Below are 24074 nucleotides of genomic sequence, written 5' to 3'. Positions count from 1 at the left end.
TTGAGCTACAGTAAGTTTCTTAACGAAAACAAGATTTTGTTTGTTTTACAGGAAGACAAGTCTAAAGGGCCCCATACACGCATGCGACCACATGTCGCAGGCGATCACCCCGTCAGCCTCCGGTGGGCAGGATCGTCCAAGATACACTGTATGCTGTCCTTCTGCATACGATGTATATTGGGTGATCCCAGCTATGCCCCCAGGTCGGACCTGATTGAATGTGCAGCACATTCAATCTGGAGGATCCAATCCTATGCTCACGGGAACGCGCATCGGATCGGATACACCTCCAAAATGCCCGATTACATCCGATATATAGGGCCGAATGCCCGAAATCAGATGAAATTGGGCATTATCGCTCTAGTGTATGGGGCCCTTAAATGTGGCCTTCTATGATGCATCCTCCACTTTCTATAACTCCCACCCTGGTATCTGTGGAACTTTACCACTAATATCACAAGAGAAGTACAACCATGGATGATAGAGAAAAATAATAAGGAAAATATGTAATATAATAAAGTGAGATATAGTAACATTTCACAAGTTTATGCCTTATGGTGTGTACACATGGTGAGATATTTTCTTACGATTTTGACTATATAGTTAAAATCATAAGAAACGTTAATGCAGATCGCAAGGTGAAAATCACCTTGCGATCCCGATGCGAAGCGCGGTCCCATGTGGTACGCATCGCAAGCCTAGATAGACTGCGCAGGCAAGTCAATTTTTTACTATCTCGTAGAAAAGATAGTCAAAATTGACACTTAGCCAAAATTGCACAGTCAGTATCGCAAGCACAGTTATTGTATGCCTGCGATACCGACCTAGTCCCTATCGCACAGTGAGAATTGGTGTTAGCCCGAATCTCACCGTGTGTATGCACATTTAGGCAGATGTACCTGTAAGCTTATTTACAAAACATTCATTGGACACATACAGTAGTAAATTCAATTGTGCCCGTTAATCTCGTGTGAAAAAAATGGGCTTTTACTGCAATATTTGCCAGATTGTCATTATTGAGCAATTCAAATGTAGTGCATTGTTTTTTGCTGGCGCAATCGCGAAAACAAGTTAATTATCGGGGAATTTTTAGTGCCAGCTTTTACGGTTAACCGGATAGCCTCCTGGGGGATCAATTAGCTGCAGTAATTCATGTAATTAGAATAGTACTCAAAAAGTACTGTGGTATCCAGTCCTTGTATACTAAAGTCCTGTGTTAGATGAGCGATATATGGTGAAGATCAAATACTGACAGCGGGATCTCGACGGTCAGAATTCTGGCAGATCGCGTTAAGTATTGTAACCGACCTAAACCCTCCCTCAGTTTAAACTATCCTTCCCCTCCTGCAGCTTAACCCTAACACCCCTTCCCCCACCCCTGCAGCCTAATGCTAAAGTCAGTACTTAACTTTGGGATCCATTCAGATTCTGCTATCTGTATTATGACTGACGGATACTGATTGCCGGGATCCTGACCACATCCCGGCTGGAGAGATCCAAGGCAGCTGTGCTCCGGTATAACAGGTACCTGTTTGATAACTTGTGGTTATTGAGGTATCTGCCTCAGCAATTGTTTTTAGCACAATTGTATGCACTATATGTGTATATATGTGCTCAGTAGTTAGTCATGTTAGTTTTCTAAATGTACAGTGCATCAGGAAAGTATTCACAGCGCTTCACTTTTTCCACATTTTGTTATGTTACAGCCTTATTCCAAAATGGAATAAATTCATTTTTTTCCCTCAAAATTCTTCACACAATACCCCATAATGACAATGTGAAAAAAGTTTTTCCTAGATTTTGGCAATTTTATTAAAAATAAAAAAACTAAGAAATCACATGTTCATACAGTAGGTATTCACAGCCTTTGTCATAAAGCTCAAAATTGAGCTCAGGTGCATCCTGTTTCCACTGATCATCCTTGAGATGTTCCTACAGCTTAATTGGAGTCCACCTGTGGTAAATTCAGTTGATTGGACATGATTTGGAAAGGCACACACCTGTATATATAAGGTCCCACACTTGACAGTGCATGTCTGAGAACAAACCAAGCATGAAGTCAAAGGAATTGTCTGCAGAACTCCGAGACAGGATTGTCTCGAGGCACACATCTAGGGAAGGGTACAGAAAAATATCTGCTGCTTTAAAGGTGCCAATGAGCACAGTGGCCTCCATCACCCGTAAATGGAAGAAGTTCGGAACCACCAGGACTCTTCTTAGAGCTTTCCGGCCGTCTAAACTGAGCGATCGGGGGAGAAGGGCCCGTCAGGGCGGTGACCAAGAACTCGATGATCACTCTGTCAGAGCTACAGCATTCCTCTGTGGAGAGAGGAGAACCTTCCAGAAGGACAACCATCTCTGCAGCAATCCATCAATCAGGCCTGTATGGTAGAGTGGCCAGACGGAAGCCACTCCTTAGTAAAAAGCACATGGCAGCCCGCCTGGAGTTTGCCAAAATGCACCTGAAGGACTCTCAGACCATGAGAAACAAAATTCTCTGGTCTGATGAGACAAAGATTGAACTCTTTGGCGTGAATGTCAAGCGTAATGTTGGAGGAACCAGGCACCGCTCATTACCAGGACAATACCATCCCTACAGTGAAGCATGGTGATGGCAGCATCATGTTGTGGGGATGTTTTTCAGCGGCAGGAATTGGGAGACTAATCAGGTTAGAGGGAAAGATGAATGCAACAATGTATAGAGACATCCTGGATGAAAACCTAATCCAGAGCGCTCTTAACCTCAGACTGGGACGACGGTTCATCTTTCAGCAGGACATCGACCCTAAGCACACAGCCAAGATATCAAAGGAGTAGCTTCAGGACAACTCTGTGAATGTCCTTGAGTGGCCCAGACTTGAATCCGATTAACATCTCTGGAGAGATCAGAAAATGGCTGCGCACCAACGCTTCCCAGCCAACCTGATGGAGCTTGAGAGGTGCTCATAGAGGAATGGGCGAAACTGCCCAAACATAGGTGTGCCAAGCTTGTGTCATCACATTCAAAAAGACTTGAGGGTGTAATTGCTGCCAAAGGTGTATCAACAAAGTATTGAGCAAAGGCTGTGAATACTTATGTACATGTGATTTCTTAGTTTCTTATTTTTAATAAATGTGCGAAAATCTCAAAAAACAAAAACAAAACTTTTTTCACATTGTCATTATGGGGTATTGTGTGTAGAATTTTGAGGGAAAAAATGATTTTTTTCCATTTTGGAATAAGGCTGTAACATAACAAAATGCGTAAAAAGTGGAACGCTGTGAATACTTTCCGGATGCACTGTAAGTCTATATATTGATCTTAAATTTATGTATATTTTTAAAGCCTGACCTGGATTTTTATATACCATTTAGAACACTCCACCGCTTTGTTTCTGTCCTTTTAGTTTACTCATTCTCATAAGAGTAAACCACACAGACGTTTACTAGATACACTAGCTAGTTCTTGTGATTAATATTTATTTATATTGCAAGTTATTTCTCTACTTGGTCTTATTCTTTGGCTAAATATTAGTTTTTACATTTGCGATAGGAGTTTTTGGTGAAGTGCATTATAATCATATTTTATTTATATGGCACCACAAGGGTTCCACAGATATACAAAAAATAAGATTTTACTCACCGGTAAATCTATTTCTCGTAGTCCGTAGTGGATGCTGGGTACTCCGTAAGGACCATGGGGAATAGACGGGCTCCGCATGAGACTGGGCACTCTAAAGAAAAGATTAGGTACTACATCTGGTGTGCACTGGCTCCTCCCTCTATGCCCCTCCTCCAGACCTCAGTTAGGGAAACTGTGCCCGGAAGAGCTGACATTACTAGGAAAGGATTTGGAATCCAGGGTAAGACTCATACCAGCCACACCAATCACACCGTACAACTTGTGATAATTATACCCAGTTAACAGTATGAACAACAACTGAGCCTCATTAAACTGATGGCTCAGAACAAAAAACCCTATAGTTAAGCAATAACTTTATACAAGTATTGCAGAATTCCGCACTTGGGACGGGCTCCCAGCATCCAATACGGAGTACGAGAAATAGATTTACCGGTGAGTAAAATCTTATTTTCTCTGACGTCCTAGTGGATGCTGGGTACTCCGTAAGGACCACGGGGATTATACCAAAGCTCCCAAACGGGCGGGAGAGTGCGGATGACTCTGCAGCACCGAATGAGCTCAACTCAAGGTCCTCCTCAGCCAGGGTATCAAACTTGTAGAATTTTGCAAACGTGTTTGATCCCGACCAGGTAGCAGCTCGGCAAAGTTGTAAAGCCGAGACCCCTCGGGCAGCCGCCCAAGAAGAGCCCACCTTCCTCGTGGAATGGGCTTTGACTGATTTAGGATGCGGCAGTCCAGCCGCAGAATGTGCAAGTTGAATCGTGCAACAGATCCAGCAAGCAATAGTCTGCTTGGAAGCAGGAGCACCCAGCTTGTTGGGTGCATGCAGGATAAACAGCGAGTCAGTTTTTCTGACTCTAGCCGTCCTGGAAACATAGATTTTCAGGGCCCGGACTACATCCAGCAACTTGGAAGCCTCCAAGTCCCGAGTAGCCGCAGGCACCACAATAGGTTGGTTCAAATGGAACGCTGATACAACCTTAGGGAGAAATTGGGGACGAGTCCTCAATTCTGCCCTGTCCATATGGAAGATCAGATAGGGGCTTTTGCATGACAAAGCCGCCAGTTCTGACACACGCCTAGCCGAAGCCAAGGCCAAAAGCATGACCACTTTCCACGTGAGATATTTCAACTCCACGGTCTGAAGTGGCTCAAACCAATGTGATTTTAGGAAATCCTACACAACGTTGAGATCCCAAGGTGCCACTGGGGGCACAAAAGGGGGCTGAATATGCAGCACTCCCTTTACAAATGTCTGAACTTCAGGCAGTGAAGCCAGTTCTTTTTGAAAGAAAATAGACAGGGCCGAAATCTAGACTTTAATGTATCCCAATTTTAGGCCCATAGTCACTCCTGACTGTAGGAAGTGCAGAAATCGACCCAGCTGAAATTCTTCTGTTGGGGCCTTCATAGCCTCACACCAAGCAACATATTTTCGCCATATGCGGTGATAATGTTTTGCTGTCACATCCTTCCTAGCTTTTATCAGCGTAGGAATGACTTCAACCGGAATGCCCTTTTCCATCAGGATCCGGCGTTCAACCGCCATGCTGTCAAACGCAGCCGCGGTAAGTCTTAGAACAGACAGGGCCCCTGCTGTAGCAGGTCCTGTCTGAGAGGCAGAGGCCAAGGGTCCTCTGAGATCATTTCTTGTAGTTCCGGGTACCAAGTCCTTCTTGGCCAATCCGGAACGATGAGTATAGTTCTTACTCCTCTCTTTCTTATTATCCTCAGTACCTTTGGTATGAGAGGAAGAGGAGGGAACACATAAAGCGACTGGTACACCCACGGTGTCACTAGAGCGTCCACAGCTATCGCCTGAGGGTCCCTTGACCTGGCGCAATATCTTTTTAGCTTTTTGTTGAGGCGGGACGCCATCATGTCCACCTGTGGCCTTTCCCAATGATTTACAATCAGCTGGAAGACTTCTGGATGAAGTCCCCACTCTCCCGGGTGGAGGTCGTGCCTGCTGAGGAAGTCTGCTTCCCAGTTGTCCACTCCCGGAATGAACACTGCTGACAGTGCTATCACGTGATTTTCCGCCCATCGGAGAATCCTTGTGGCTTCTGCCATCGCCATCCTGCTTCTTGTGCCGCCCTGTCGGTTTACATGGGCGACCGCCGTGATGTTGTCTGACTGAATCAGCACCGGCTGGTTTTGAAGCAGGGGTTTTGCCTGACTTAGGGCATTGTAAATGGCCCTTAGTTCCAGAATGTTTATGTGTAGGGAAGCTTCCTGACTCGACCATTGTCCTTGGAAGTTTCTTCCCTGAGTGACTGCCCCCCAACCTCGGAGGCTTGCATCCGCGGTCACCAGGACCCAGTCCTGTATGCCGAATCTGCGGCCCTCGAGGTAGATGAGCACTCTGCAGCCACCACAGCAGAGACACCCTGGCCCTCGGGGACAGGGTGATCAGCCGATGCATCTGAAGATGCGATCCGGACCACTTGTCTAACAGATCCCACTGAAAGATCCGTGCATGGAACCTGCCGAATGGAATTGCCTCGTAAGAAGCTACCATCTTTCCCAGGACTCGCGTGCAGTGATGCACCGACACCTGTTTTGGTTTTAGGAGGTCTCTGACCAGAGATGACAACTCCTTGGCCTTCTCCTCCGGGAGAAACACCTTCTTCTGTTCTGTGTCCAGAATCATACCCAGGAACAGCAGACGCGTCGTAGGAACCAGCTGCGACTTCGGGATATTCAGAATCCAGCCGTGCTGTTGTAGTACTTCCTGAGATAGTGCTACTCCGACCAACAACTGCTCCCTGGACCTCGCCTTTATAAGGAGATCGTCCAAGTACGGGATAATTATAACTCCCTTCTTTCGAAGGAGTATCATCATTTCGGCCATTACTTTGGTAAATACCCTCGGTGCCGTGGACAGACCAAACGGCAACGTCTGGAATTGGTAATGGCAGTCCTGTACCACAAAACGGAGGTACACCTGGTGAGGTGGGTAAATGGGGACATGTAGGTAAGCATCCTTGATGTCCACTGATACCATGTAATCCCCCTCTTCCAGGCTTGCAATAACCGCCCTGAGCGATTCCATTTTGAACTTGAACTTCCTTATATAAGTGTTCAAGGATTTCAAATTTAGAATGGGTCTCACAGAACCGTCTGGTTTCGGTACCACAAACATTGTGGAATAGTAACCCCGTCCCTGTTGAAGGAGGGGAACTTTTATTATCACCTGCTGGAGGTACAGCTTGTGAATTGCCGCCAGTACTACCTCCCTGTCCTGGAGAGTAGCTGGCAAGGCTGATTTGAGGTAACGGCGAGGGAAAGACGTCTCGAATTCCAGCTTGTATCCCTGAGATACCACTTGTAGAACCCAGAGATCCACCTGTGAGCGAACCCACTGGTCGTTGAAGTTCCGGAGACGGGCCCCCACCGCACCTGGTCCACATGTGGAGCCCCAGCGTCATGCGGTGGACTTAGTGGAAGCAGGGGAGGATTTTTGTTCTTGGGAACTGGCTATATGGTGCAGCTTTTTCCCTCTACCCCTGCCTCTGGGCAGAAAGGACGCGCCTCTAACCCGCTTGCCTTTCTGAGGCCGAAAGGACTGTACTTGATAATACGGTGCTTTCTTAGGCTGTGAGGGAACCTGAGGTAAAAAAGTCGACTTCCCAGCTGTTGCTGTGGATACGAGGTCCGAAAGACCGTCCCCAAACAATTCCTCACCCTTATAAGGCAAAATTTCCATGTGCCTTTTAGAATCAGCATCACCTGTCCACTGCCGAGTCCATAATATCTCCTGGCAGAAATGGACATCGCATTAATTCTTGATGCCAGCCGGCAAATGTCCCTCTGTGCATCTCTCATATATAAGACTACATCTTTAATATGCTCTATGGTAGCAATATAGTGTCCCTGTCAAGGGAATCAATGTTATCAGACAGGGAATCAGACCACGCTGCTGCAGCACTGCACACCCATGCTGAAGCAATAGCAGGTCTCAGTATAGTACCTGAGTGTGTATACACAGACTTCAGGATAGCCTCCTGCTTTCTATCTGCAGGCTCCTTTAAGGCGGCCGTATCCTGAGACGGCAGTGCCACCTTTTTTGATAAGCGTGTGAGCGCCTTGTCCACCTTAGGGGATGTCTCCCAGCGTAACCTATCCGTTGGCGGGAAAGGGTACGCCATTAGTAACCGCTAAGAAATTACTAGTTTCTTATCTGGGGAACCCCACGCTTCTTCACACAATTCGTTTAACTCATCAGATGGGGGAAAAGTCACTGGCTGCTTTTTCTCCCCAAACATAATACCCTTTTTTGTGGTAACCGGGTTAATGTCAGAAATGTGCAACACATTTTTCATTGCCGTAATCATGCATCGGATGGCCCTAGTGGATTGTATATTTGTCTCATCCTCGTCGACACTGGAGTCAGACTCCGTGTTGACATCTGTGTCTGCCATCTGAGGTAGCGGGCGTTTTTGAGCCCCTGACGGCCTCTGAGATGCCTGGGCAGGTGCGGGCTGAGATGTCGGCTGTCCCAAAGCTGCGTCATCGAACCTTTTATGCAAGGAGTTGACACTGTCGGTTAATACCTTCCACATATCCATCCACTCAGGTGTCGGCCCCGCAGGGGGCGACATCACATTTATCGGCACCTGCTCCGCCTCCACGTAAGCGTCCTCATCAAACATGTCGACACAGCCGTACCGACACACCACACACACACACAGGGAATGCTCTGACTGAGGACAGGACCCCACAAAGTCCTTTGGGGAGACAGAGAGAGAGTATGCCAGCACACACCAGAGCGCTATATAACAGAGGGATAGACACTATATACAAAGTGAATTTTCCCCCTATAGCTGCTTATATCACAATTTGCGCCTAAATTTATGTGCCCCCCCTCTCTTTTTTACCCTTTCTGTAGTGTATACTGCAGGGGAGAGCCTGGGGAGCGTCCTTCCAGCGGAGCTGTGAAGAGAAAATGGCGCTGGCTGTGCTGAGGGAGATAGCCCCGCCCCTTCAACGGCGGGCTTCTCCCGCTTTTTATATCGTTAATGGCGGGGGTTTCTGCACATATACAGTGTTAAACACTGTATTATGTGCTTTTAATTGCCAAAAGGTATCTTAATTGCAGCCCAGGGCGCCCCCCCCTCCAGCGCCCTGCACCCACCAGTGACCGGAGCGTGTGGTGTGCTGTGGGAGCAATGGCGCACAGCTGCAGTGCTGTGCGCTACCTTATTGAAGACCGAAGTCTTCAGCCGCCGATTTCCTCCGGTTTCTTCCGTCTTCTGGCTCTGCAAGGGGGACGGCGGCGCGGCTCCGGGAACGGACGATCGAGGTCGGGCCCTGTGTTCGATCCCTCTGGAGCTAATGGTGTCCAGTAGCCTAGAAGCACAAGCTAGCTGCAAGCAGGTAGGTTTGCTTCTCTCCCCTAAGTCCCACGTAGCAGTGAGTCTGTTGCCAGCAGATCTCACTGAAAATAAAAAACCTAACAAATACTTTTCCTTCTAGGAAGCTCAGGAGAGCCCCTAGAGTGCATCCAGCTCTGGCCAGGCACAGATTCTAACTGAGGTCTGGAGGAGGGGCATAGAGGGAGGAGCCAGTGCACACCAGATGTAGTACCTAATCTTTTCTTTAGAGTGCCCAGTCTCCTGCGGAGCCCGTCTATTCCCCATGGTCCTTACGGAGTACCCAGCATCCACTAGGACGTCAGAGAAACATACGGTAGGTTAAATCCTTGTGTGCACAAAAGGCTGCCTATGTTCAACAGCTGAAGAAACAGCCACACACCAGCTCCCAAAATAACATGCACAAAAAAAAACCTGTGTAACAAGTTTAAGTTATAGAAATGGGTAACACTCCCTTTATGGTGTTCAGGGAAGGGTTACTTTTCTTTTTGCTTGATTAAATCATTATACCAACATGTAAAAGAGAAAACACAAATCTCTCTCCTGTAACACATTTCAAAAATTGTGTCTAAATGTGCCATGCGGTGAATCCAAATTACTGATAAAGTTTGTGCAGTGTCCACCACCTCATAAATAGCAGGGATGTTCCCCAATAGCTGCACCCACAGACTGAAAGTATACGTGTGCATATCAAGTGTATCTTTAGCAGGGCCGGATTAAGATCCACATGGGCCTGGTGCTGAAAATGATCAAGGGCCTATTGTGAGAAGCTGAGGAGGTGTGGCTAATGTTGCGCAGGTGTGGCCAGTGACATATGGGCATGTACACTCCTTACACTATAATCCCCAATGTCTGCCAAAACAAGTAAAAGTAGAAAAACAACATCACTTTGTGAAGAAATTAGAATTATAATTTAAATTCTTATCATTTATGGAAACCATGTGACCAACTGGGCAGTTTATCATCATCAGGCTGTCATGTTGATGGGCCTATTTTTATCTGGGGCCTGGAGCGGTAGCTCCATCCGCCCCATTGTTAATCTGGCCCTGATCTTTAGGACTGGCACAGACGTTCAGCTCCTCATAACCAGGCTCTCACCCTATGTAAAAGAAGCAGATTCCAGAGAATGGAGGCACAGTGTAAAATCCATTTTTATTAACAGACACACTTGACAAAAACAAACAGACTGGCAGTGAAGGCAGACCCGGCCATAGGCATAGGCAAACTAGGCAATTGTCTAGGGCATTTGATATGCCTAGGGGCATCATCAGCTTCTGCTGATTAAAATGATATGCGGCATGCCTATATTCTGTATGTAGCATTTCATATGCAGATACAGCCACAGTCTCACACAGTATATTGGCATGCTGCATATCAGTTTAATCAGCAGAAACTGCTTGTGCATCCTAGCCACATAGCAATGCAAATAAGATGCATTTTCATAAAAAAAAGGTATCCTACGTTAGCATTGATGCAAGATTTGTGAGGACACATCTGTATCCAAGCAGAAGCAGAGGTCACAGTGTTAGTGGAAGTGTGAGTGCTGTGTGCATGTGAGTGGGTTGGTTGTGCAGTAGTGTTCAGAATATGTGTAAGGAGCATTATTTGTGTCATGTAAAAATGCATTAATAATGTGCAACATATGTGTAAAGGGCCACTATGTGTGTCTAAGGGCATTAATAATGTGCGGCATATGTGTAACAGGGTACTACTGTATGTGTGTCATTATGTGTATAGGGGCACTAATAATGTGCAGCAAATGTGTAGGGGGCACTATGTGTGTCATTAATTGTATAAGAGCATTAATAATGTGTGGCATATGTGTAAGGGACATTATGTGTAAAAGGGCATTAATAAAGGTTGTCATAATGTGTATGGTGCATTATGTTTATAAGGACATTAATGTGTCTCATATGTGTAAGGGGCATTACTGTGTGGAATGGTGTATAAATGCATTACTAATGTGTGACATTATGTGTATAAGATGCTCTACTATGTGGCGTTGCATATAGAAAGGGCACTACTGTGTCGTCTAATGTGAATAAAGAGCAATAAGATGTGGTGTAATGTGAATAAGGAGCAATTCAGTGTAATGTAATGTGAATAAGGGGCTCTACTGTGAGGAGTAACGTTTATAAGGTAAAGTGATACTACTGTGGGATGTAATATGAATTATGGACACTATCGCAAGATAAAATGTGAATAAAGTTGCAGTACTGTGTGGCGTAATTGGAATTGGGGTTACTATTGTGTGGCCATGCCCCTTCCCAGCAAAAAGATGCCTCTTTTTGGGCTGTGCGTCAAATGTGCGAACTGTTCCTATTTGAAATATAGGGGGTACAAAGACTGCTATGGGTGAGGGGAGATGGTGCTGGGAAAGAGGTGCAAGGTCAGAGGCAGAACCAGCGGTGGTGCTAGGGGGCATCAGCCAAAATCTTGCCTAGGGCATTATATTGGTTAGGGCCGGCTCTGAGTGAAGGTACCTTGAGAAAGATTCATTTGGGGATCGAAATGCATTAGTGGGGGTACTCTGATGCTGATAAGGAGGTGACCAGAACAGAACAGGTTTCTTTTTGCCGGAGGAATGGGGGCCCCGTTTTACCATCTTGCTGCACTACATTTTCCTTAAGAAATCTGGTAGGAGTCCCTCTTAACTCAGTGCACCATTTCACTACCAACCTGTTTGTTTTTAGCAAGTGAGTTGACAATTAGAGACAACTGATTTTGAACTGTATTATATGAGAGAGATTTGTGGTATTTTAGTGTTTTTACTGTTGAGATTACGATTGAATCAAGCAAAAAGAAAAGGAACACTTTACTGGACTGTTATCCATTTCTATAACGTACACATGTAACTGGGCCCCATTGTTCACAACTGATAATTTTTTTGTTATGAAGGGTTCCGCATTGCCTAACAAAGTACATAAAGAAATGAGCAGAACAAGAAAACAATGACTTACAGTACAAGACAATGCCGAACAAGTACATGGATTATAAACATTGCTACATCAGCATCCATAACACTCAAATAGGCAGCAACCAAGGGGAAGGTGCCTTTGCAGGGTGAATGGAATACATGATAATATAAGTAAAATGAGAGTGGAGAGGGCCCTGCTTGTGAGAGCTTACACTGTAAATGGGAGGGATAGACAGGGGTGACACAGATGGTGTAAACAGTGAGCAAGGAACAGTGGGTTAGGATGAGACATGTCTGGTTTTGATAAAGAAGTGGGTATTGAGAGCCCATTTTAAATTTTGTAGAGAGGTGGAGAGTCTGGGTAGGGAGAGGTAGAGAATTCCAGAGCTTGTGATCAGGATATGTGGCGGGAGTGGGAGGAAGTAAGTAATCAGTAGGCCGGAGAGGCGGTATTCATTTGTTGAACGAAGTGGTTGGGCAGCAGACGGATATGAGCTCAGAGATGTAAATCAGAGAGGTATGGGTGAGGGCTTTGTAAGTGAGTGCGAGAAGCTTGAATAAGATTCTGAAAGGGAAGAGCTTGTGAGAGAGGGGAGGCAGACGTAGTATGTTTGGAGAGGATGATGAACCAGGCAGTAGCACTGAAGATTGGAGTGGGATGAGGTGGGAGTCAGGTGTCTCTTCATAAATCCAGCCTCAGCACGCCATGCAGTGTGAGATGCCTAGTGTGAGTGAACCGCCAGACCCCGTGCAACCCTTCTAATGTCAATTGTCTTGTTTTGTCAAAAATAGACGTTATGGTAAGAACTTACCGTTGATAACGTGATTTCTCTTATGTCCACAGGTATCCACAGGATAACACTGGGATATGCCGGAGCGACAGCGGAAATGGTACCAAACGGTCAAGAGCTTTCTGGCCTCCCAGGATGCATCGGGGCTTCACCATATAATCTCGCCCACTGACTCAGTCAAATCAGTTCTTTCCACAGCGATTAGGCAGGAGCATCAGGTAGAAACCTATTTGGGCGATAAGAACACACATGCACACCCTTCCATACATGAGAGAAGAGGTTTAGTGATTGTCAAGATCCTCAAATCAGGTGCGTCAGCGTGGGACCCCTGTGGATATAAGAGAAATCACGTTATCAACGGTAAGTTCTTACCATAACGTCTATTTCTCTGTCTGGGTCCACAGGTTATCTACAGGATAACATTGGGATTCTCAAAGCCAGTTTTAGTGGTGGGGACGCTCCTGATTCCACAGGAGGACCTTTTGCAAGAATTCTGCATCATGAGAGGCAAAAGTATCCAAGGCATAATGTCTGATGAATGTGTTAATGGAAGACCATGTGGCTGCCTTACAAATCTGTTCTGCTGAAGCACCCTGTTGTGCTGCCCATGAAGGACCTACCTTACGTGTAGAGTGAGCAGAAACATTAGCCGGAGTAGGGAGATCTGCACGAGAATAAGCTTCTGATATTACCATTCGGAGCCATCTTGCCAGCGTCTGTTTACTAGCAGGCCATCCTCTTCTATGAAATCCGTAGAGGATAAAGAGAGAATCTGTTTTCCTGATGGCACTAGTACGATCTATGTAGATTCTTAGTGCACGGACTACGTCCAGCGACGCTTCTCCCGCAGACAGTCCCGATACCTGAAAAGCTGGGACTACAAAGTCTTCGTTAAGGTGAAACTTTGAAACCACCTTCGGAAGATAACCAGATCTAGTTCTGAGAACTGCTTTATCTGGATAAAAAACTTAGGAAAGGAGACTTACACGACAGCACTCCTAAATCTGATACTCTTCTAGCTGAGACCATTACCAGTAGAAAGAGTACTTTAGCCGTTAACCATTTAAGATCTGCTCTCTCAAGTGGTTCAAACGGAGGTCCCTGAAGGAATTTAAGAACTAGATTCAAATCCCAGGGAGCTGCAGGAGGAACAAATGGAGGTTGAATGTGTACAACTCCCTGAAAGAAAGTACGCACATCCTGTAAATAAGCAATCTTTCGCTGAAACCATACAGTTAACGCTGATACTTGAACTCTCAAGGAAGTTACTTTCAAACCCTTATCCAATCCTGCTTGAAGGAAATCCAAAATCCTGGATACTTTCAAAGATCTTGGATTCAAACTTTTTTCACTACACCAATGAATATAGGCTTGCCATATTCGATGATAAATACGAGCTGAAGAAGGCTTTCTTGCTCTAAGCATAGTTTGAATTACTTGTTTTGAAAATCCTCTAGCATCTAATATAGAGGTTTCAACAGCCACGCCGTCAAAGACAGACGATCCAGATGGCTGTGACAACAAGGACCCTGCATTAGCCGATCTGGACGTTGAGGTAGCAGTATCGGTGCTTCCACGGACATTCTCAGTAGATCTGTATACCAATGCCTTCTTGGCCAAGCTGGAGCTATTAGAACTATTGCTCCCTTTGCTTACTTTATTTTCCTCACTACTCTGGGTAACAGAGATATTGGAGGGAACAGATACGCCAGATGAAATTTCCATTTTACTGACAGTGCGTCTACAAGGACCGCTCCGGGATCCTTTGTTCTTGATCTGTACCTCGGAACTTTGTTGTTTAGACGAGACGCCATGAGATCTATCTCCGGTAGACCCCATCTGTTCACTATGGTCTGAAACACTTCTGGGTGTAATGCCCATTCGGTTTCCTGAATGGTGTGTCGAGTGAGAAAATCCGCTTCCCAGTTCAGAACACCTGGAACAAACACTGCTGACAATGGGGTATATTTACTAAAATTCGTACTTGAGTCGATTTGGAGGGAGATTCATCACGAATGACATCGAATGTGTGATTGTGCATTTGAAAATTTTACGCCTCATTTACTAAGCTGTCGTATTTGTATTTTTCATGTTTTACGATGTCGATGTCATCCGTGGTTTTGTAAGGTAGAATGCGGCCGATTTAGTGGTTTTGCAGCCGTGTTATGAGGTTTTTTTACGACTGTGTCACATTTTGGTTACGGCAGTGTTTGTCCATTCACGGACGCGTTTTTTTCCTAAGTTTCGTTTTTGTCACTCGTCCGTGATTGGTTTGATGCGTGATGGAGGAGTGTCTGTGCACATTACTATAAAAACGCCCCAAACCGTCCGAACCTCGTGGGTTTAGCTAGTGGAGGTGTGTTAGGAGTTGGTGAGTTGTTTGGCGGTTTTGAGGAGGTTCTTTGTGATTGTTGAGTGCTGTACTGTGTGTGTAAGTAGTCTTGTCATACTTGTTGTGTAGTTATTTAAAAGTCTGTCTAGTTTTTTGTCATTGTTTTTTATTTCACGTCTATTGTCATTGTTTGTGAGTGAGTGTGTGTGTGTTTGGTGTGTGGTGTGTAGTGGTAGTGGAGGAGTGTGTTTACTGTTTTTTTTTCTCAGTGTTATTTGTTGTTTGTCCTGATTATGTCCCAAAAAACAAGTGGATGTACTTGACACCCAAATCCCAGGCGCAAGATTCTATGATTAATTAATTCACTTGTATTAGGTAGTCACTAGCTGCACAAACTAAGGCTTTGCAAGAGCCTGGAAGCAAACTAGAATTCAATCGGAAGTGTCAGTGCGCTTTAGTGACTCCAAACACAGTAATAATAGGGTGAATGTTTGCCTTTACTAAAAACCAAGAGACTTGTTATAAAATAACCTTTTACTAAGAACAAATAATGTTACACTTTATATTATTACACTTGTTAAAATACAAAATAAAATGTATCAGCTCAAATGCTATTATATTTCAACCAGAATGCATTCCTTGTTTTGTGAAATATTATAATAAAAAGCCACTTTAACATATAATTAATTCAACCAGTACTTCTTGCAAAGATATCCAATTAATAAAAACTATTAATTAATTATTTCATTTGCCGTTATTGCCACATATTTCTCATTTCTAAATGCCAAATTCTGAATAAATATATGAATGAATAAATGTCTCCACTTAACCTGTCACTGGCGTCCCAGTGCAGGATTAGTCCTCCATAAAGTGTTTTGCCCGATCAAGCGGGGTTAATAATTACCTTTTTCTGGAAGTGTCCTCCAGTACAGCACTATAGCACAAGTGTGGAGATTAGTTTTCAGGTGAATACCTTAGGGAGTTCAAGGCTGACGGGCAGCGTTTGTAAGCACACAATTAGAGGCAATGGAGATCTTAGCAAGCTGTCGGTGCTGCACCGAGCAGCGTCCAAAGAGCCACAGTAGTAATGAGCCGTAGATGTAAATGTCCTCGGTGTATAACACACACCGTGAGCGGCAGCCGAATGGCACAGATGGATGCGGCAGAGGTGAGCGGCAAGAGACCGGCACAGCTGAGAGCGGCAGGAGCGGCCAGAGACACAGTCACACATGCAGTGGTTGAAAACGGGTGATGACGTCAACGCTTTTCGTCCCGTTAATTCTCGGGACTTCCTCAAGACTTGAGGAAATCCAGAGAATTAACGGGACGAAAACGCGTTGACTGTGTCTCTGGCCGCTTCTGCCGCTCTCAGCTGTGCCGGTCTCTTGCCGCTCACCTCTGCTAAGATCTCCATTGCCTCTAATTGTGCGAAGAGATGCCAGGGGTTTGAAAACTGGGAGGAGATGACGTTTTTGAAACATGACTGTTTAGACAGGTGAAAGGGCAACACTGTAGTTTGGGAGCATAAAATTGAAATGGAGGAGGTCTGCCTTATAGCGAGATTTCCTCCACTGTCGCTCAGTGGTACATGAACACTTTTGCAAATATCTGGTGTATTTGGTATGCCAGGGTTGAAGTGTTGATCTGCGAAGGAGAGTAATGATCACCAGAGCAAAAGAGTCAAGAGCAGAAGTAAAGGACACAATGTATAGTGGCTTGTGAAGGGCAGGAGAATGAGAGAATAGAGTACAGAAGTGAGTCCAGCAGGAAGGATAAGGAAAAGGTGTTGATAGCCTCAGTGTTACGCTTAGTGATGGTAGCTTTAGGAGGCATAGATGAAGAAAGAGAGAGGTATAAGAGAGCAGCTGATAGTAAGAGAGAGGGAATGGGGATTTGGAGTAATCAGAAATATTACAACAGTGACCGGAAGATCTGAAGAGTGGAAGTGAGGAAGCTAGGAAGCAAAGCTGTCAAGGTGTTTGGAGGGAGAGTCAGGGGATGGTAAATGACAACTACTCAAGGGTGAACAGGATGTAAGAGACATATAGCATGCACCTTAAATGTAGAGAATATAAGGGACGGTTCTAAGGAAATGGGTTGGTAGGAGTAACTGGAGGATAGAAGGAGCCCAACACCACCACTATGGCAACCCCAGGGTATGGGGTTGTGTGAGAATGTGTGTGCCGGGATATGTGAGCGGGATATGTGGTGTAGTGTTGGGTATGAGATTCCAACAGCCGAGATCCCGGCGGTTAGCATACCGACGCCGGGATCCAGACCGCTAGAATGCCATTAGGGGGGCAAGCGCAATGAAGCCTCTTGCAGGCTTGCTATGCTCGCTGGACACCCACGAGTGGGAATAGCATCTGTTAACCGTGATTCCGGCTGCAGGCAATGTAATTACATCCCGTGGTGTCAGAAGAAGAATTCCAGGTTTCAGTAATAGCTAGGAGATTCACTGAATTAAGACCATTGTAAAAGCGCAATGGAATATAAATGTCAATAAATAATAATTACGGTATTTGAGACTGCACTTCTCACCTTGGCATATATGAAAGCTTCATTCACTGGAGCCTTGCTGCAATGCATGGTCTCAATGAAAGCCTAGAAAGCAAAAACAAAGACATTGAGGGAAAAAAAGTAAGAACCTACTGTAGGCTTTAAATTAACCTCTGCAAATAATTACAAAATCATATAGCAACATCACAGATGGAGAGCATTGCTCTCCTTGGTTTGTTACAATGTTCTAGGCCAGTAGTTGTCAAACTGTGTGCCGTGGCACCCTAAGGTCTGCATCCGAAATGCTACGTTACAGTGTTTCCATGAAAACAGTGTAGCATAGCATTTTGTATCCTATTACATTACTTTGCGTCTAAGACATATTTCCACGGTAACAACGCAAAAAATGGAGATTTATCGTAGGACTTACCACTGTTAAATCTCTTTCTGCGAGGTACACTGGATTCCACAGGGAATAACATTGGGGTGTAGAGTTGGATCTTGATCCGAGGCACCAACAGGCTAAAGCTTTGACTGTTCCCAGGATGCACTGTACCGCCTCCTCTATATCCCCGCCTCCAGGCACTGGAGCTCAGTTTTGTTAACCAGTCCAATGCAGTAGCAGGTAAAAGAGACGATAGTAGTTAGTAGCCACAGCGAACCACATTCTCACGACAGGAGAAGGTACCAGTGGCTAATGCCATACAAACCCATAGAAGCTAAGTGCGTCAGGGTGGGCGCCTTGTGGAATCCAGTGTACCTCGCAGAAAGAGATTTAACAAAGGTAAGTCTTATCATAAATCTCAGCGGGGTACACTGGTATTCCACAGGGAATAACATCTGGGATGTCCTAAAGCAGTTCCTCATGGGAGGGGACGCACTGTAGCGGGCACAAGAACCCGGCGTCCAAAGGAAGCATCCTGGGAGGCGGAAGTATCGAAGGCATAGAACCTGATGAATGTGTTCATGGAGGACCACATAACCGCCTTGCACAAATGTCCAACAGACCGAGTAGAATGGCCCTTGATAGTAGCAGGAGCTGGAAGGCCAGCCTGCACATAAGCTTGTGCAATCACCATTCTAATCAATCTGGCCAAGGTCTACTTATTTGCAGGCCAGCCACGTTTGTGAAAACCAAAAAGGACAAAGAGAGAATCAGGGTGGTCATTCCGAGTTGATCGCTAGCTGCATTCGTTCGCTGTGCAGCGATCAGGCTAAAAAACGGCACTTCTGCACATGCATATACGGCGCAATGCGCACGCGCGACGTACTATTACAACGAACGATGTAGTTTCACACAGGGTCTAGCGAAGCATTTGAGTCGCACTGCTGGCCGCAGAGTGATTGACATGAAGTGGGCGTTTCTGGGTGTCAACTGACCGTTTTCAGGGAGTGTCCGAAAAATGCAGGCATGCCAGGAAAAACGCAGGCGTGACCGGATGAACGCAGGGGGTGTTTGTGATGTCAAAACAGGAACTGAACAGTCTGAAGTCATTGCAAGCGTAGGTATTGAGCTAATCTAAAACTGCACAAAAAAACTTTGCCGCCAGTCTGCGATCCTTTCGTTCGCACTTCTGCTAAGCTAAAATACACTGCCAGTGGGAGGCGGCATAGTGTTTGCACGGCTGCTAGCGAGCGAACAACTCGGAATGACCACCCAGATCTCCTAAGAGAGGCGGTTCTCTTCACATATATACGGAGAGCCCGTACACATCCAAAGACCGTTCTTTGGAGGACAAACCAGGAGAGATAAAGCCGGAACCACAATCTCTTGGTTAAGGTGGAAAGACGACACCTCCTTAGGTAGATAACCAGGGCGAGTTCTAAGAACCGCATGGTCACGGTGAAAAATCAGAAAGGGTGACGGACAGGATAAGGCACCCAAGTCTGAAACCCTTCTAGCAGATGCAATAGTCAGCAAAAACAAGACCTTAAGTGTAAGACATTTAAGGTCCACGGACTCAAGAGGTTCAAACGGAGACTCTTGTAGGGCATCCAAAACTACAGACAAATCCCAAGGAGCCACAGGAGGGACATAGGGAGGTTGAATCCTTAAAACACCCTGAGTGAAAGTATGAACGTCAGGTAGAGACGCAATATTTCTCTGAAACCATATCGACAAGGATGAAATATGAACCTTGAGGGAGGCCAGACGAAGGCCTAAGTCCATGCCCTGTTGCAGTAACGCCAAAAGTTTGGCAGTACTGAACTTGTATGCATCATAATTCTTAGCCGCACACCAAGTGAAGTAAGAATTCCATACTCTATAATAAATCCGAGCCGAAGCCGGTTTACGGGCTTTCAACATCGTTTGAATGACCGCCTCAGAAAATCATTTGGCCCTCAGGACTGAAGTTTCAAGAGCCACGCCGTCAAAGCCAGTCTGGTCAGATCATGGTAGACACAAGGGCCCTGAACGAGAAGGTCTGGGCGTTGCGGAAGTAGAAGAGGACGCTCTATCGAGAGCCCCTGCAGGTCTGAGAACCAATGCCGCCTGGGCCACGCTGGAGCGATTAGAAGTATTCCTCCTTCTTGCTTGAACTTCCTTATTACCCTGGGCAGGAGTGACACCGGAGGGAACACGTATGGCAGCCAAAAGTTCCATGGAATTGCCAGTGTGGCCATGAACGCTGCTTATGGATCCCTTGTCCTTGCTCCAAAGACTGGAACCTTGTGTTTGTGTCGAGATGCCATCAGGTCTTCATCTGGTAGGCCCCACTTGTCCACTAGGAGTTGAAAGACTTCCGGATGAAGACTCCACTATCCAGCGTGTACGTCCTGACGACTGAGGGAGTCCGCTTCCCAGTCGAGTACCACCGGAATGAACACTGACGATATTGCTGGCAGATGGCGTTCCACCCATAGAAGAATCTTTGACACTTCCAACATTGCCATGCGGCTTTGAGTGCCGTCTTGATGATTTATGTACGCCACCATGGTGGCGTTGTCCGACTGTACGTGAAAAGGCCTGTTCTGTACCAGAGGCAAGGCCAGTTTCAAAGCATTGAACACTGCCCGCAACTTCAGAATGTTTATCTGGAGGAGAGATTCCTCCATGGTCCACCGACCCTGAAGAGAGTGTTGCTCCAACACTGCACTCCAACCCCGCAGACTGGCATCCGTCGTTAGGAGGACCCAGTTGGAGATCCAGAAAGGACGACCCCTGCTCAATCGTTGGTCCTGGAGCCACCAGGTCAGAGAAAGACGAATTTCCGGAGTCAAGGAAATCATGTGAGACCTGATCCGGTGAGGCAGGCCGTCTCACTTGGAAAGGATTAACCTCTGCAGAGGACTAGAATGAAATTGAGCGTTCTCTACCATATCGAAAGCCGACACCATGAGGCCTAGTACTTGCATCGCCGAGTGTATCGACATTCGTGGACGAGAAAGGAAGCATCTTATCCTGTCCTGAAGTTTCAGGACTTTCTCCGGATACAAGAACAACCTTTGGATGTGTGTGTCTAATAACGCCCCCAGGTGCACCATGTTCTGAGCAGAGACCAGCGAGGATTTCTTCCAGTTGATGAGCCACCCGTGGGCTTGTAGGAATTGGACCTTCAGTTCCATATGACGGAGGAGAACCTCTGGAGAGTTCGCCAGGATCAACAAGTTGTCCAGATACGGCAGGTTCCTGATACCCTGACGGCGGAGAAGAGCCGTCATGACCGCCATGACCTTGGTGAAGATTCGCGGAGCCATGGTCAGTCCAAAAGGCAAGGCTTGGAATTGATAATGGAGGTTGCCAATAGCAAACAGCAGATATTGCTGATGTGACATGGCAATAGGTATATGTAGGTAAGCATTCTGTATGTCCAGGGATACCATATAGTCCTTGGGCTTCAAAGCCAGAACAATAGAGCGAAGAATTTCCATACAGACTTTGGATACCTTCACAAATATGTTTAAAGACTTTAGGTTGAGAATGGGCCAGGAGGAACCATTCTGGTTTCAGAACTAGGAACAGCGTTGAATAGTACCCCCTGCCTCTTTGAGACAGAGGTACCGGCACTATCACTCCTGTATCCAGGAGGGATTGTACCACCAAATATAGAGTTCTTGCTTTCAACGGATCCGAAGGGATATTTGTCGAGCAAAAGTGGCGAGGGGGACGTTCCTTGAAAGAGATGGCGTATCCGTGAGAGACACCTTCCCTCACCCAGGCGTCTGAAGTGGTCTGTAACCATACCTGGGCGAACCGCAGACGTTTGCCTCACACCCTGGGATCCCCCAGGGGGAGGCCCACCCCGTCATGCAGCAGGCTTTTCTGATTTGGAAGCAGGCTGACGGGCAGCCCAGGAACGTTTAGGTTTGGGCTTAGAGGTTTTGGAAGTGCGAGCCTGTTTCGGGTACGCCTGACCCTTGGCTTTACTTGGAGGTCGAAAGGAACGAAAGGTGGTACTCTTAGCCTTCGGAGCCGAAGGATTAGTACTCCGCAGACATGCAGTCTTAGCAGACGCAAAGTCAGCAACAATCTTGTTCAGATCTTCCCCAAAAAGGATGTTTCTCTTAAAAGGGATCACCTCCAAGGTCTTTTTAGAGTCCAGATCCACAGACCAGGACCGCAACCCTAGAATCCGGCGAGCCAGAATGGACATAGTAGATGCTCTGGCCGCCAGCACGCCGGTATCAGAAGCCGCCTCCTGAATGTAACGAGAGGCTGTGGTGATATATAAAAGACACTGTCTGGTATTATCAGAAAAATTCAGAAGTAGCTCCGCCTCAACTTCCTGAACCTAGGCTTCAATAGCTTTTGCAGCCCAACAAGCTGCTATAGTAGGTTTATGTATAGCACCTATAAGAGTGTACATAGACTTCAAACAACCCTCCACATGCTTATCAGTCGGTTCTTTCAGAGAGGTGACGGTGGTGACAAGCAGAGTAGAAGACACCACAAGACGTGCGACATGCGAGTCCACCGGAGGTGGTGTTTCCCAATTTGTACTTAACTTTGAAGCGAGGGGATAACGAGCTAGCATCTTTTTAGACAGGCAAAATCTCTTTCCTGGAGACTCCCAGGATTCCTGACGTATGTCAACCAGATGGTCAGAATGTGGCAAGACTAATTTAGTAACTTTCTGACGCTTGAACTTATCAGGTTTCTTAGACGTATCTGGAGGGTCAGCTTCATCATCGATCTGAAGAATCAGTTTGATAACCTCCAAGGGGTCAGGAACATCAACCTGTGTTGTAGACTCCCCATCAGAAGCATCTGCATCAGTGTCTGATGGATCAGAAAATACCCCATCTTCATTGGATGAAGTATCCGAAATATGAGTGGATTGTGAGGAAGAAATGGCCCGCTTAGATGACCCTTTGGTCCTAGGAGGGCGAGGGTCAGGCTTTTGTTTAACCAAAGACTGATTTAACTGCTGTAACTGAGTCAACAGAGTATCCACCCATGGTGGATTTACAACAGGGACAATATGTGATTGTAAAGGCACAGAGGTCCCACAGGGGGCGCAAGTATCGTTACTAGCGTAGTCAGTAAATTCGGAAAAAGCAGCCCAAGGTGGGTCTTGTTGTGCCACCAGTGCTGCAGGCTGACCAAGGGGTACAGAACCCCAAGTACCTGGACCCTCAGCTGGAATGTTTTCCTCAGATAAATCCGTGGCGTCAGTACTGCATGACACAGGATCAGCCACGAATCTCCCGCCCTGTGACGCAGACATTATTGGAAAATGTAGCCCTAGGGCGTAACAATACAATATAGCCAGACACAGTACCTGACAAAAAACCCCTGTGGAGTGTGATTGCAAATGCAAATCACAAACTTTTTAGAGGATTTAAGAGGTACAGTATATGGTGACTGAAAATAGGATTTTAATTACCTACCGGTAAATCCTTTTCTCGTAGTCCGTAGAGGATGCTGGGGTCCACATTAGTACCATGGGGTATAGACGGGTGCACCAGGAGCCACCGGCACCCCAAGAGTCTGAGAGTGTGGGCTGGCTCCTCCCTCCATGCCCCTCCCACCAGATCCAGTCCAAAAACTGTGCCCGAGGAGACGGACATCTTCGAGAGAAGGATTATACACAGATAGTGGCGAGATTCACACCAGCTCACACACAAGGCAACCCTAGCTAACTAGCTTGAAACATCAGCAACGGCTGAATAGGATTACATACCTATTAACAAAACAGTACTTACCAAGAACTAAACAGTACTGAACTAAATAACCACTGCAGGATAACGAAGCGCTGGGCGGGCGCCCAGCATCCTCTACGGACTACGAGAAAAGGATTTACCGGTAGGTAATTAAAATCCTATTTTCTCTTACGTCCTAGAGGATGCTGGGGTCCACATTAGTACCATGGGGATGTACCAAAGCTCCCAGTATGGGAGGGAGAGCGCGGAGGCTCCTGCAGAACTGCGTGACCAAACTTCAGGTCCTCAGAGGCCAAAGTATCGAACTTGTAGAACTTAGCAAATGTGTTCGACCCTGACCAAGTAGCTGCTCGGCAGAGTTGTAATGCTGAGACACCACGAGCAGCCGCCCAGGAAGAACCCACCTTACGAGTAGAGTGGGCCTTAACAGACG

General features: G+C 46.3%; 1 protein-coding gene across 5 annotated transcripts in view; it reads right to left on the bottom strand.

Annotated features, from left to right (window-relative positions):
* Positions 1–24074, bottom strand: part of XPNPEP3 (X-prolyl aminopeptidase 3) — a 415780-nt gene that overhangs the window by 103510 nt on the left and 288196 nt on the right. For all 5 annotated transcript variants that reach the window (XM_063940369.1, XM_063940372.1, XM_063940368.1 and 2 more), the window contains one exon: positions 17579–17641. In XM_063940369.1, coding sequence (XP_063796439.1) covers positions 17579–17641 — 63 coding nt within the window. The remainder of the gene's footprint in view (positions 1–17578; positions 17642–24074) is intronic.

Source organism: Pseudophryne corroboree, chromosome 9, assembly GCF_028390025.1.
Source record: "Pseudophryne corroboree isolate aPseCor3 chromosome 9, aPseCor3.hap2, whole genome shotgun sequence".
Lineage (NCBI taxonomy): Eukaryota > Metazoa > Chordata > Amphibia > Anura > Myobatrachidae > Pseudophryne > Pseudophryne corroboree.
The sequence above is the reverse complement of the archived record's forward strand: the minus strand, read 5'-3'. Positions and strand labels throughout refer to the sequence as shown.